Below are 15,056 nucleotides of genomic sequence, written 5' to 3' on the forward strand. Positions count from 1 at the left end.
ACTAAATAGAAACATAAACTGACCCAAGCCCTTTGTGAAATGAGAGAGCAGAATGATGCACAAGTGTATCTGTTCAGAGAACAGCTTGCACAGACTTAACCACACCAAAGTGAGAACATCTTTTCATACAGTTGTCTGATGTACATTATTTTTATTTTATTTAATGGAAAGATACCCTAATTACTTGCATTTCAGAGGATTTTATTGTGGAGCTTGGTTTAAAATTACCATGCTTTTGAATGTAAATTTGCATTTTCAGGTCTCATTTTGGGAGCAGGTTTAATCCTCAGGAAGTACAGTAATTATAAGAGTAGGAAGCACCATGTGAAGGTGTACTGTGGGGAAAAAGTGGTTAGTACTAGGATTACTATGAGTTCAAGGAAAGTTCATGTGTTACTATGTTTCAACTGTATCGTAGTCTTGATGATCAATAAGGTGTCCCATATTTTGTATAAAACTTATTTAATAAGTTTTTTGAGAAGACAGCATCCTGAGTTCTCAGACCCTGTACAAAACATGTGGAAGTTTTACCACACCAAATGACTTCTGCTTTTTACTCTTCTAGAGAGAAAGCATAATCAAGCTGAAATCAGCTATACTTAATAACTTACTTCCTTTACTATGATTCAGCATTTCTGACAGGAGGTATTCTAATGTCTCAACTTAACCTGGTTTCTGTGACTATACTAGTTGCAGTTAGTATTTTAAAAACATGGGATGTTGCAGCAGCAAAGTTGATACAAACTGAATTTATTAGAATAGTTTCCAGTCTTTTTAGTCTTTATAGTCTTAACAGTGCGCAGTTGCTTATCTTCAGGGCTTCAATCTGACTTGAAAAATCTTATCTTAAATAAGATCTAGCCAAAAATACTTTTTATATTAGTCTAAAAATCCTTTCATAATTGAGGCTTTCTTGTTCCCTCTCTTCAGGTATACTGTTTCTGTATTTTTTGACTCTTATTTTAAAAGTGGTTTTAGATTCCATTTCATCTGCAGCTGCAAGTTCAGTAAGTCTGTGTTACTGCTCAAGTGGATGTGGTAGTGTTCAGCAGGAATGATGTAGCCAGTCTGAAAAAATAAAAACTATTTGATACTGAAGTTGTGGTAGAATGAAGCAGTGATTCATGGCACTGGTGCTGTACTACCAATTTGCTTATATTGGCTGAAAATTAACATAAACTTGCTTGTTCTTCGAGAATTGGTAACTTCTATTTAAGCATTCTCAAAAACAGCGCTACAGTAATGAAATATATAAGGCTAAACATTGGCCAGCATGAGAACTGAACTTAGCAGTCCAACTTCAGTAATGTCTACAAGGGAAACTTTTAAGTTTTTAATCCTAGAATAAATATTGAGAGGATTGTGATTTCAGGTAGGGCAATCCAGCATGGTAATTGGGCAACCATATTTAATCCCTATAGAAAGAGGGATGCAGAGAGGAACTTTGTGACTTAGTGTTGTGTGTGGTTTTTAGTGACTTATTTTTCTTTTATTAAAAGTTACTTGGAAACTGATGTCTTAACTTGATCTACTGCAGCTTGAGAATGCTAGACTGTCCTCTGAGATGAGCAGTTCTGTAGTCAACTCAGTAAGAGAACCACTGAATGAAAGTTGCACGCGAATTGATAGCCTGTTTTCCTATGTCTCCAGCCTTCAGAAAGAGGTAACAAGCTGTTTGTGGCTCTTCAGTCTTTCTAATTATGGTTGTTGATTTTTATATTAAAGGACTTTCCTTTAACTTATGAGCATATTCAGTATCATGACTTGAATTTGTCTTCTGTTCTATATTTTGGTACTTTTCCAAATTTCTTAATGTCTCCTTTCTAGAAAGTTGAATTTTTTGTCAGTATCCTGCTAGAGTGGGTATTTGAAAGGTAGTACTGTTAACTGGCTTTTGTGGAAGCTTTTGCTCATAGATGGGACAATTCTAGACTAGAGCGCTGTATTAAAAGTTCCTGACATTCTAAGCAATTTAGTTCTGTTTTGTAGCAATTGGACAGCCTAGCATAGGATTCCACAAAGCAACGTTCAAAGCCAGACCTGGAATATGCGGTCTTTGTCTGGTGTCTTTTTTCATCCTAGATCCAGTTAGCATCTAGAGCTCTTAAAAAAACCCCAAACAAACAAACAAAAAAACCACCCCAAAACCCCCCGAAAAAAACCCAAAAAAACCCACCCAAAAAAACAACAAACACTCAAAACAGAGTGATTTTACCAGATTAGGATGAAATGTGAGACTGAGAAAATATATCAAATAACTCTACTTGAGCATTTGTAGAGCAGGGTTTTGAGCAGAAACTAGTTATACTTAGATCACAGAGCACATAGCTCACACCTAAAAAAGTATGACATGACCTATGACATGCTGAATGTTCAGTACTAGTTTATTTGATGGGAGTAATGTTGTGTGCATTGCAGTGGAAAGTCTAGAGTGAAAATGAGAAATGTTAGGAGTTGGTTCTGAAGTGAGCTTTTGTAACTTACTAATGAGTTGAAAATGCAACAAAACATTTTTTTTACAAACATGAGTAACATTTGGCTTTGATGCTTTCTGTGATACACTTCGAATTGTATTCCTCCTGTACAGCAAACTCTTGTAGGACTTCAAAATCATGTGTATTTCAAGTGAAGAATATAAATGCAGGGGACATTATTTCAAAATTTTCCAAATAACTTGGCAGAGACTAGTATTGAGTTTTCCCAGTTTTCCTGTTACATAGGCAAATTAGTCTCTGGAACAAATCAGGTGATGTAATAAATGTGCCTGAGGTTACACAAGAATTGGACTGAGAGTTTTGTCTAGATCTTATTTCTGCCTTTACATAGCCATCATCTTTCTTTTGGTGATTCAGTCAACAGACATTTCTGAGGAGTTTTTTCATTCTTTAGTTAATTAACTGTGTTCTGTTGCTTATTTAGGAGTGACAGCTAGGTTAAGAGAACTTGGTTCTGCATTTGCAGAGGTGCTGTTTGTTAACTTCAGGGCTGTCAAAATCAACTTCTGCCAGTTTGACTGTAATTGTCCACCAAAAAGCCCATTTTGGTGCTGTGGGGGCTTTTTTAGTGCTAGTCAACTAGAAGAGTTTTGTTTTCCATTTGCTAGCACTAACTTTAGCTTTGTTCTCTTGGAAGAAGACAACTCTTACCACTGCTGGTTTGGTTTGAGTTACCAGCACTGAGCTCTGAGACTTGCCACAGGATCTGAAGTACACTGAGTTGCACTTTGATTCTGTGTGTCCTGTCCAGCACATCTTAAACGCTTTGACTCTTAAGCTCAATTTTTCTTGACATGAGTAAATTCAGGTGTAGTAACATATCTTTAGATCTCAAAAAAATGGAACAGGTAGTTCCCTTTCGAAGTATGTTGTAAGTTTCATTGGAATTTAAGGTGTTATGTTTGTTAGTAGATGGGGTGGAGAACAGGAAGTTGAATATGGGCAAGTTTGAATTCAGAAAGGGGGGAGGATGCTTTACCTAGTGTTCTGAATTCCATGTCACCTGAATGGCAGAGTTCATGGAGGTTTGGGTGAGCTTTTCTCTGCATCACTGATGTTTTCAATGCTTTCTAGACTAGAGCATGGCAAGATAGAGTGCGTGAGCTTGAGGACAACTTGGCCAAGGAAAAGGAAAACCATCAGAAAACACTAAGAATGAGCAAGAAATGTCGGAGTTGAGAAATCAGATGCAGGAGCAGCTGAGTGACTACCAACAACTTCTGGATGTTAAACTGGGACTTGATAATGAAATCAATGTATACCAGAAATTGCTGGAGGATGAAGAGAGGAAGTATGAAATAATGTAGCAACAAATGCTGGTATCTGTGTGTTTCCCTTACTTGTCTCATTCTGTTAAAAGGCAGTTCTTACTGAGAATGCACTGATTAGGTGCTTTACTACAGTTTCCAGGGCACTGTTTGGTTTTGCCCCCTCCTGTCTGACACACTTCTAAGTCTCTAGGAGACCAAGCTGCTTGAGTATCAGACCAAGAGCTCTCAAGGGAACAAATACCATTCTTCTATTAAGATTCAGCACTGAGGACATAATGAATTGTGATTTGTAGATCTGTTTGGTGCCATGGTGTCCTGGTTTAACCAGGATAGGGTTAAGTTTCCCCAGCAGTGGGGGGGAGCTCTAGCCGGGTTATTCAGATACCATGCGGACGTCACATCCTGGCAGGTCACATTTTCCTGGCGCGGAGCGCGGTGCACTCGTGGTTTTGTACATCGTGCTTCAAACTGCTGTATTTGGTAGCTATTTTGCTCTGTTCATTGCTATCACTATTACTGTTATTGTTATTGTTGTTGTTGGTTGTGTTGCTATTGCACTGTTGTATTAAACCTTTCCTTATTTCAGTCTTGGGGCTTTGTATTTCACTCCCTTTGTGGGGGAGGGACAGCGGCCGCGTGGTCTCAGACCCCGGCAGGGGCTAAACCACCACAACTTTGGCGCTCCAACGTGAGGCTGGAGAAGACTGAAATAAGGACAAAAGGAGAAGTGTTAGAGCAATCTGTTAGGTGTAATTTTTTTTCTGGTTTTACTTGTATTGTTTGATAAGCGTTTACAATGCTGGCCAATTTGCTTGCGTGGTGGGGCTGGATTAATCCTTATATCCCCTGTGTGTTCCCAGTGCTGGTATTTGTTCGCGGTGGAAAATGTATCAAGGGACTTGTTTTGCTCTACTGGTTACTGTCTGCTTATAATGGGCTCGTTTCGCTGCTTGTGGGGGTGCACCGCTACCTGTTTGCTGCCTGGTCTTTTGTTTGGGGTCTCACCCCCTCTATGGGTGAGCCAGGGGAGGAGATTCTCTCAGTTTTTGAGAGTTTCAGCTATCCCTGGAGCCTCCTGGCCACTGTGTTCGCGGCACAATGCTTTCTAAATGTCTGCCTGATCCTGTTTTGGGCCATGCGGTACTTCTCCAACAATAGCACCACCCAGAAACCTGCCCCGAGGGCAGATAGTTATAAATGGCAAGGTGTGTGGGAGAAGATGGGCAAGTGCCTGAGTCAGTGGTCACCCCCAATGCTTTGGGATTTCACTCCTGAACAAATGGAGAGTCCTGATAAACTGGTGGAGTGTTTAGAAGAGGTGTGCTGCCAATCTGACAAATCCCGGGAGACACAAATCCTTGCGATGTGCTGGGGGCTTGCCCATGCTTACCGTGTCATGTTTAACACTGTTCACTGCCCTCAAGGGGGCGAAAGAGATGCAGGGTCTGAAAGTGAGCCTGCTGGTACAGCAGCTGGGCCAGGGAGACAGGCAGCGCCAGTACCGGTCGCCTCCACCAGCACAGCAGCTGAGCCGGAGGGACAAGCAGTACCAGTATCAGTTGCCCCGATACGGAAAACCAAATATACCAAAAAATCCCCTCGCAGTGCACAGGGTGATAATGAACCAGGCCCATCACGAGAGCAGGAGGAAGAGCCGGAGGTAATCATCCGATCTCTATCCCTCAGTGAGTTGCGAGATATGCGGAAGGATTACAGCCGCAGTCCAGGCGAGCAAATTTGCACCTGGTTGCTCCGGTGCTGGGATACTGGAGCTGCTGGTTTGGAATTGGAGGGGAGAGAGGCCAAGCAGGTTGGACATTTAGCCAAGCAGGTTGGTATTGACAAGGCAATAGGGAAACAGGCTCAAACCCTCAGCCTTTGGAAGCGACTCCTGCTCGCTGTGAGGGAGAGGTACCCCTACAAGGATGATTCTCTGTGTCGGTTAGGCAAGTGGACCGACATGGAGAAAGGCATCCAAAACCTCAGGGAAATGGCTGTGTTTGATATGATCTATGGTGATCTGAATGATGAGCAGTCACCATTGGATCCAGATCTGGTCCCTTGCACACAGCTGATGTGGCGGAAGTTCCTGCAAAGTGGACCAGAGGGACATTCCAAAGCATTAGCAGCAGCATCCTGGTGGCGAGACAATCAGACAGTGGATGAAGTGACTATGCAGCTCCGGCACTATGAGGGGAGTCTCCCTTCCTCCCAACATGCTTTGGTTTCAGCCGTAGAGGAACTGTCTCAGAGGCTCCAAAAAATGGAACAGGACATGTCCTATGTTTCACCTGCACGGGCCGATGTCTCAGCCATTAGAGGCAGACGTTTCCCCACCCAAGAGAAGGGCGGTAGAAGGTACACACCACGGGGCACCCTGTGGTTCTTCCTCCGCGACAATGGGGAGAACATGAGAAGGTGGCATGGGCAGCCCACTTCCGCCCTAGCTGCACGAGTACAGCAACTGAAAGGGAAGACCACCATGAAAGGGGAGTCTTCCAAGAGAGATGCAGCTCCAGTGTCTAGTCAGAAATCCCCCAGACAGAATAGAATGGCCAGCAGTATGCTTGACCCTCTTGAGGGGACCAGTAAGTCATTCCTGCAGGAGTCACTCTTAGATCAAGTGAGTGATGGTGAGCAGGATTAGAGGGGCCCTGCCTCCAGCCAGGTGGAGGAAAGGGATAATCGGATTTACTGGAAGGTGTGGATCCGATGGCCTGGCACATCAGAACCACAAGAATACAAGGCCTTGGTAGACACTGGCGCACAGTGCACTCTGATGCCATCAAGCCACAGTGGAGTTGAATCCATCTGCATCTCCGGAGTGACAGGGGGGTCCCAACAGCTGACCCTATTAGAGGCTGAAGTGAGCTTAACTGGGAAGGACTGGCATAAGCACCCCATTGTGACTGGCCCAGATGCCCCGTGCATCCTAGGTATAGATTACCTCAGGAGAGGGTACTTTAAAGACCCAAAAGGGTACCGGTGGGCCTTTGGTATAGCTGCCCTGGAGGAGGTTGAGCAATTGTCCACTTTACCTGGCCTCTCAGAGGACCCCTCGGTGGTGGGGTCGCTTAAGGTCGAAGAGCAGCGAGTGCCAATTGCTACCAAGACGGTGCACCGGCGGCAGTACCGTACTAACCGAGATTCTCTAGTCCCCATCCATCAGCTGATCCGTCGACTAGAAAGCCAGGAGGTGATCAGCAAGACTCACTCACCTTTTCAACAGCCCTATATGGCCAGTGAGAAAACCTAATGGCGAATGGAGACTGACTGTGGACTACCGTGGCCTGAATGAAGTTACGCCAGCCATGAGTGCTGCAGTGCCGGACATGCTAGAGCTCCAGTATGAGCTGGAGTCGAAGGCAGCCAAGTGGTACGCCACGATTGACATCGCTAACGCGTTTTTCTCCATTCCAATAGCACCAGAGTGCAGGCCACAGTTTGCGTTCACTTGGAGGGGTATCCAGTACACCTGGAATCGATTGCCCCAGGGGTGGAAACACAGCTCCACCATTTGCCATAGACTGGTCCATACTGCACTGGAGAAAGGTGGGGCTCCAGAACACCTGCAGTTCATTGATGATATCATTGTATGGGGGGACACAGCTGAGGAAGTCTTTGAGAAAGGAAAGAAGGTAATTGAAATCCTTCTGAAGGCTGGTTTTGCCATCAAGCGACAGAAGGTTAAGGGGCCTGGAAGGGAGATTCAGTTCCTAGGAATAAAATGGCAAGATGGGCGTCGCCACATCCCAATGGAGGTGATAAACAAGATAACAGCCATGGCCCCACCAACCACCAAAAAGGAGACTCAGTCTTTCCTGGGCGCTGTGGGGTTCTGGAGGATGCACATCCCAAACTACAGCCTGATTGTGAGCCCTCTCTACCACGTAACCCGCAAGAAGAACGATTTTAAATGGGGCCCAGAGCAACAACAAGCCTTTGAACAAATTAAGCAGGAGATTACCCAGGCAGTGGCTCTCGGGCCAGTCCGGACAGGGCAGGAGATTAAGAACGTGCTCTACACCGCAGCCGGGGAGAATGGCCCTTCCTGGAGCCTTTGGCAGAGAGCACCTGGGGAATCCCGAGGCCGACCTCTAGGCTTTTGGAGCTGGGGATACAAAGGCTCTGAAGCTAACTATACCCTGACTGAGAAGGAGATACTGGCAGCGTATGAAGGAATTCGAGCTGCCTCAGAAGTGGTCGGCACTGAGACACAGCTCCTCCTGGCACCTCGACTGCCGGTGCTGGGATGGATGTTCAAAGGAAAGGCTCCCTCCACACATCATGCAACAGATGCCACGTGGAGTAAATGGGTTGCGTTGATAACACAACGGGCTCGAATAGGGAACCGCGACCCCCCAGGATTAGTGGAAATGATCATGAACTGGCCAGAGAGCAAGGATGCTGGGATATCACCAGAACAAGAGGTGAAACGTGCTGAGGAGGCCCCACCATATAACGAGCTGCCAGAGGAAGAAAAACAATATGCCCTGTTCACTGATGGGTCTTGTCGCATTGTGGGAAAACATCGACGATGGAAGGCTGCAGTGTGGCATCCCACACGAGAAACCACTGAAGCTGTTGAGGGACAAGGGGAATCGAGCCAGTTCGCAGAGGTGAAAGCCATCCAATTGGCTTTGGAGATTGCTGAGCGAGAAAAGTGGCCGAGGCTCTATATCTACACTGACTCGTGGGTGATGGCAAGTGCCCTGTGGATGTGGTTGCAGCAATGGAAACAGAACAACTGGCAACGCAAGGGCAAACCCATCTGGGCCGCTGAAGTATGGCAGGACATTGCAGCCCGGGTGGAGAACCTCGTTGTGAAGGTGCGCCATGTGGACGCCCATATACCCAAGAGTCGAGCCACTGATGAACATCAGCATAACCAGCAGGCAGACCAAGCTGCTAAGATTGAGGTGGCTCAGGTGGACTTGGACTGGCAGCGTAAAGGTGAACTGTTCATAGCCCGGTGGGCCCATGAGACCTCGGGCCACCAAGGCAGAGATGCAACATATAGGTGGGCTCGAGATCAAGGGGTGGACCTCACCATTGACACCATCGCAGAGATCATCCACAGATGTGAGATATGTGCTGCAATCAAACAAGCCAAACGGGTGAAGCCCCAGCAGAATGAAGATCGATGGATGAAATATAAATATGGAGAGGCCTGGCAGATCGACTACATCACACTGCCACAGACCCGCCGAGGCAAGCGCCACGTGCTCACAATGGTGGAAGCAACCACCGGATGGCTCGAAACTTATCCAGTGTCCCACGCCACCGCCCAAAACACCATTCTGGGCCTTGAAGAGCGAGTCCTGTGGCGACACGGCACCCCAGAGAGGATTGAGTCGGACAACAGGACTCACTTCCGAAATAACCTCATAGATGCCTGGGTAGAAGAACACGGCATCGAGTGGGTCTACCACATCCCCTACCACGCACCAGCCTCCGGGAAGATCGAGCGCTACAATGGACTGTTAAAAACTACATTGAGAGCAATGGGGGGTGGAACCTTCAAACACTGGGACACACATCTGACAAAGGCCACTTGGTTAGTGAACACAAGAGGATCTGCCAATCGAGCTGGCCCGGCTCAGTCAAAACTTCCACGTGTTGTGGACGGGGATAGAGTCCCTGTGGTGCGCATGAGGGACCTGCTGGGAAAAATGGTCTGGGTTAGTCCTGCGCCGGGCAAAGGCAAACCCATCCACGGGATTGTTTTTGCTCAAGGACCTGGGTGCACCTGGTGGGTGATGCAGAAGGACGGAGAGGTCCGATGCGTACCACAAGGGGACTTGATTGTGGGTGAAAACACACCGTGAGTTATACTGTGCTTTTGTTAATTTTTCTTTGTCAATGCTAATTGCTAAGTGGCAGCTGGATGTGACGCACATGGTATAGAATAAAGGGGTGGATTATGTCCTGGTTTAACCAGGCTAGGGTTAAGTTTCCCCAGCAGTGGGGGGGAGCTCTAGCCGGGTTATTCAGATACCATGCGGACGTCACATCCTGGCAGGTCACATTTTCCTGGCGCGGAGCGCGGTGCACTCGTGGTTTTGTACATCGTGCTTCAAACTGCTGTATTTGGTAGCTATTTTGCTCTGTTCATTGCTATCACTATTACTGTTATTGTTATTGTTGTTGTTGGTTGTGTTGCTATTGCACTGTTGTATTAAACCTTTCCTTATTTCAGTCTTGGGGCTTTGTATTTCACTCCCTTTGTGGGGGAGGGACAGCGGCCGCGTGGTCTCAGACCCCGGCAGGGGCTAAACCACCACACATGGTTAATATTCTTTTCAGTGTTATTTAATTGTTAGCCAAATTTCTTCATGTATGGAATAATTTTAGTAAAGTAGTATCTGTTATGATTGCCCAGGTTATCAGCTAGCTACATTTTTCACATCTGACCCCAGAGTTTATCAATGTTGAGAATTTTTGCCTGATAAATTGCAGGTGTCACTTAAAGTAGTTTGATACTTCAGTGCCTTCTGAATAACATCCTTCAGGTCCAGGATCATTCCTCTCAAGTGTGGGGATGAAACAGCAAAAGCTCTTGTGCCACTGGGTTTTGCAAAAATTTCCTACAATGGCTTAAGTCTCCCTACTTGTGCCATCTACCCAGGAATGCAGTCTTTGACAAATGCATAGAGATGTCTTTACAGTCTTAAATGTAGCAGTCCATCAGTATTCTATGGTCCAAAAGCAGTAATTAGCTGTTTGATTAACATTTTATTCAATTCTTCAAAAAGTACCAAAGGCTTCACTTGATTTCATGTAACATGCTTTGTTTACTGTATTCCTGTACCCGTTTGCTGTATAATTCTATGGGAAGAAGAGAAGAGCGGAAGAAAGTTTATATAAAAAGAAAGGTTGAAAAATAAAACCAAAGCATGATGTATGTGTATTTCTTCCTTTCTTCAATATAGGTTGCAACTTTCTTCAAGCCGATCTTCCTGAATGACTGCGTCACGGGCTTCATCGAGTTGTAGTATGTGTACAACCAGAGGGAAGAGGAGAAGGATTGACGTGGAGGAATCTGAGGCCAGCTGTAGTGTTTGCATTTCCCACTCAGCTTCTGCCACTGGAAATGTCTCTATTGAGGAGATAGACGTTGATGGAAAATTTATCCACTTGAAGAACACCTCTAAACAGGTTTGAAAATGCACACATATCACGAATTTACAATGGTCTGCTTAGAGGTAGAAGACATCCTTCACACCCTTTCAGCCTTCAGGCTTCATGTTGACCCTGGAGCTAAAACCCACTGTATAATAGATGGTATTAAGAAACTAGTGTGTCATAAAATAAGCTTTCATACAGTTATCTGCATTGATGACTTCTTCCTAATGATTTTTAATGCTTTTCGTATCAATTGTTTTATTGCTAGGTTGCCCATCCACCAGAATGTTAAATCACTCTGAAGACTTCTGCCTTGCAAGCGAAAGCCTTGTCAAGCTTTACAGATTAACGTTGTCACTGATAGGAAATAGTGCAAGCAAACATTAGGCTACTTCAGAAGCCTTTTAAGAACTTTCTTTGCCTTAAAAAGCCCTGAAGGAAATACATGCTGATGCAAAATAAATGTCTGAATGTAATAAATTGCCAGTGTCCCTTGTTCTTTTATATAGCTTCTCTAAATCAGAGTTTTCCTTCTTCCTTGGCTGCATCCACAGTTTTTTAGGAGCCCTCAGTTCCCATGTCAAAGCCACCTTTATGATGGCTACTCAGATTACTTCATTCTGTGAATAGGTTGGAGTTGGTACTGTGGGAAACACATATCTATTTACCAAGTGGTACTTCATTTGAGTAATAATAAAGTTTTTTCCTTATGTTGCCCTCAGAATGATGCTGTTATATACAGTACATTTTCCCCCTGCCCCTCACGCCCCCCCCCCCCCCCCCCCCCCCCCCCGACTTATAACTTCTACTTAAGGAAAAAAAGCCTTATACTATATGAAGTTCTGCAGGTCATCACAGGAGGGGTTGGAAAGTGGGGACTATAATATCTTAGAGCCTTGTCTGAGAGAAGAGAGAATTGTGCACTGTCTCATTAGGACACCAGAATTACAAGACGTAATTTCTCACAGACAGCCCTGATTTCAGAGAAGGTCTAAGTAATTCTTGCCTTCTCCTGTGCTGTCTGCGCCTCATCTGTGTGTAGAAGTGTTAGCTGCGTTCTTTGTTTCCAGTGACACATAGGCTTTGTCTAATGTCTTCAGATTCTTCACTAAAAGCCAGCTCATCTTGATGTTTTAGATGACAAAGATTGGTCTGATTCCAAGTGTTTCAGTCTCCTCCAATCACTGAAGGGACAGACTGCTCCAGATGGTAATACATATGTATCTTAATTATCTGCCTGGGCTTTTGGCTGAGAGTGCTGACTTCATTTACTGAATGGAAGAAACCTTGACAACTGTCTTAGTCTAGACAGCTAAGCTCTTAGATGACTAAATTCAGGCAAATCAAAGACTACTTCTAGTGAGTCAGAACCTGCCATTTTTTATCTTTTTGAGTTTTTCAGGCTTATGGGATTTCCCTCTCTACTTTGTGTACCACATGGATTTCCCTGCCTCTTATTTAACTACACATTCATTCGTCCATGGAAGGACCTTGAGTTCTGTCACCAATAGCCATTGATAGCTTATGGTTATAGCATAGACATACATAGCACTTTGCCAGAGCAACTGTTTGTAGTGCAGTGTAATAAGGTATACTTGGGGAATTTTCACAAGTGTTTGACAGTTTGTATTTAAAAATAGATAGAAAATATGTAAAATTCTCTTTAAGTATGGTAGGTTTTGTTGCAATGACCAACTGAATGTCAGCATCCATTAAGATAAATAAGATTGTTTATGTTAGATGATCTTAACTGTCTGTTTTCAGACTCCAGTGGCAACAGTTTAACGTTTGGAAACTGTTGGTGGGACAATTTAAAGATCTACTCTTGTTTTGAAGTAGCCATTCTGTAATGATGACTTGTATGTGTTTTTCTATTAGATTTTCCTAGTGCTTTTCAAGTAGTTGATGGGCAAAAGAATAATTGAAAGGGAAAGTAATGTAGGTCTTGCAAAGGAATATGTAGTGGGAGGTGTGCGTATGTAGAGATACATTTTAAAATGACTGACAGGAATATTTTGTTTTCTAAGAAGCCTGCTTGTCATTCTGTGCTTCAAAAAAGGTATTATATATTTATAAGGGGATCTATAACAAATGATGCAAATGGTAAACATTAGCTAATATAACACCAGGCTGGATGTATTAAGCTTTCACTTGAAATAAGAGGTAAGACAAATTTAATTAAAATTATTCTAATTGCATGCTGAAGATCGTGCGATAAAAAACTTTTTAATGAACATTTTATGTGCCTTACAGCCTTATATGTAAAATACCCTACATGTGTAACAAAATCACTACTGATAGAATTTTTTCTCCTTTTTATTAGGATCAACCTATGGGAGGCTGGGAGATGATCCGAAAAATGGGAGACACTTCTGCTAGTTACAGATATACCTCGATATATACTAAAGGCAGGCCAAACTGTTACAGTAAGTTGTCAAGCTTCAGCTGTTCAGTTGAAGTAGACTTTAGGATAACTTGTGTGTGTCAGTAAGATGCAAGGGTTTTAGTTTTGTTCTTTCTGTGTACATGTTCAGAAAATAATCTCCTATATCTGTACTGGGCATTAGCTGTATCATTTACTGGGTGGAAGTTAGACAGAGCCACGATTTTTCAGAAACTTACTTTCTCTATGGAGGAATAATTTTGACCATAAACAGGTGTGTTTACATAATTGAAAGTTTCTGCATTAAAAAATGTAGGTATGTTTTATTGTAAGAAACTTTGGAAGTAGGTAGGCAGAGACTTGTATTTTCTTAACTGGAGGAGATTCACCAGTATCACTTAAATGGAATACATTAACTCAATAAATAACATGGAAATGTATAAGACTAGCAAATAATGCTCATGTGTGACTTCTTTTAACAGATCTGGGCTGCAAATGCCGGAGTAACTGCTAGCCTTCCCACTGACCTCATCTGGAAGAACCAGAATTCTTGGGGCACTGGTAAAGATGTGAAAGCTGTATTGAAAAATTCTCAGGGAGAGGTAAAGTCCCTCAGATGTGGTTAAACTTACCTTTCTGTGGTGCCATCCCGTATAAAGATGCTGGTAGAACCATTGTTAGGACTTTACATGTGAATGCACATGAGTGTTTAGTAAAGTTTTCTCTTTTGCTTTTCAACTAAGCATACTGTACTCCTGTCTGTCTTAACTGCAATTTAGGAATGCAATCTATTGAAGTGTGTGAAATTTTTTCCCCATGTTGAACCTAAGTAGTAGAAGAACGACTTGTTCAGACACTGCCCTCATGCCAGGAATTGGGCAGTGCCTTAGAATGCTCTGCGAAGAAAAAGTTTTAGTAAGCTTTTCAGTGATTTGCCTCTTAAATAAGTTTTGCTTAAAATTGTGTCTGGTGGGGTGGGGAATGTTACCATGAAACTCACTTTAAGCAAGAGGCATTAATTCTGGTAAGACGAGAGTTAAAACTTTGGGTAGGACAGTCATTAAGATATCTTGCAATTGAAAGAAAGTATTTAAATATATTAAAAAGCAAATTTTGGAAGAACTTAATGAGAGTCTCATTAGACTTTTTTTAATCATTAAGAAATTTAATCCTAAAGTGTTTTGAATGCTGTTTATGCACAGCAGTACATGTAAAGTATAGAGACAAAATCAGTACAAGTAGCTTTCCCAACAGCTAGAACTCCCCATTTCTCAAAATTTGAGTAGATTAGCACCAGATCTTTAGAGGTGTCACATCTTAAAAATGAAACTCTGTTGCAGGAGGTTGCTCAGAGAAGCACTGTCTTTAAAAAAACTAGACATGGAGGGGAAGAGCAGGAAGTTGAGGAAGAACCAGCTGAATCTGAGGAGGAAAATGACCACCAAGAGCAGGTATCTTGTTTTAGGTTAAGGTTATTTAGGTTGAAAAAACAGACATATAAGTCATGAATTTTTTAAAAAAATACCATACCTATTTGGGTGTGGCTTGTTTTATTTAATCAGTAATTTATTGAAAGCATGAAGCCATGTTACTAAAACCAGTATAAAAAATATTACATCATGTATTCCCTTGATGGAGAGAAATAGATTTTTCTTAAAACAAGGTTTTCTTAAAGTAAGCATTTTTTTTTCTTAAACTCTGTTCCTGATAAGATTTCCCCCAGGCCAATTGTTTATGATAAAGTTGGCTTAAGCAGGAACACTTAAATTTACCTGAAGTTTT

General features: G+C 43.2%; 2 protein-coding genes across 2 annotated transcripts in view; one reads left to right on the forward strand and one right to left on the reverse strand.

The window, feature by feature from the left end:
- Positions 1 to 15,056, forward strand: part of LMNB1 (lamin B1) — a 36,057-nt gene that overhangs the window by 19,169 nt on the left and 1,832 nt on the right. The window contains 8 exon segments of the mRNA XM_074856377.1: positions 1,538 to 1,663; positions 3,570 to 3,645; positions 3,648 to 3,786; positions 10,699 to 10,924; positions 13,215 to 13,282; positions 13,284 to 13,317; positions 13,757 to 13,876; positions 14,615 to 14,725. Of these exon segments, the coding sequence (XP_074712478.1) occupies positions 1,538 to 1,663; positions 3,570 to 3,645; positions 3,648 to 3,786; positions 10,699 to 10,924; positions 13,215 to 13,282; positions 13,284 to 13,317; positions 13,757 to 13,876; positions 14,615 to 14,725 (900 nt within the window).
- MARCHF3 (membrane associated ring-CH-type finger 3) overlaps positions 10,817 to 15,056 on the reverse strand; it is a 110,437-nt gene continuing 106,197 nt past the window's right edge. Inside the window, exon 11 of the transcript XR_012627126.1 lies at positions 10,817 to 10,865. The gene's annotated coding sequence lies outside the window, so the exon portion shown is untranslated. The remainder of the gene's footprint in view (positions 10,866 to 15,056) is intronic.

This window comes from Strix uralensis, chromosome Z (assembly GCF_047716275.1).
Source record: "Strix uralensis isolate ZFMK-TIS-50842 chromosome Z, bStrUra1, whole genome shotgun sequence".
Classification (NCBI taxonomy): Eukaryota; Metazoa; Chordata; class Aves; order Strigiformes; family Strigidae; genus Strix; species Strix uralensis.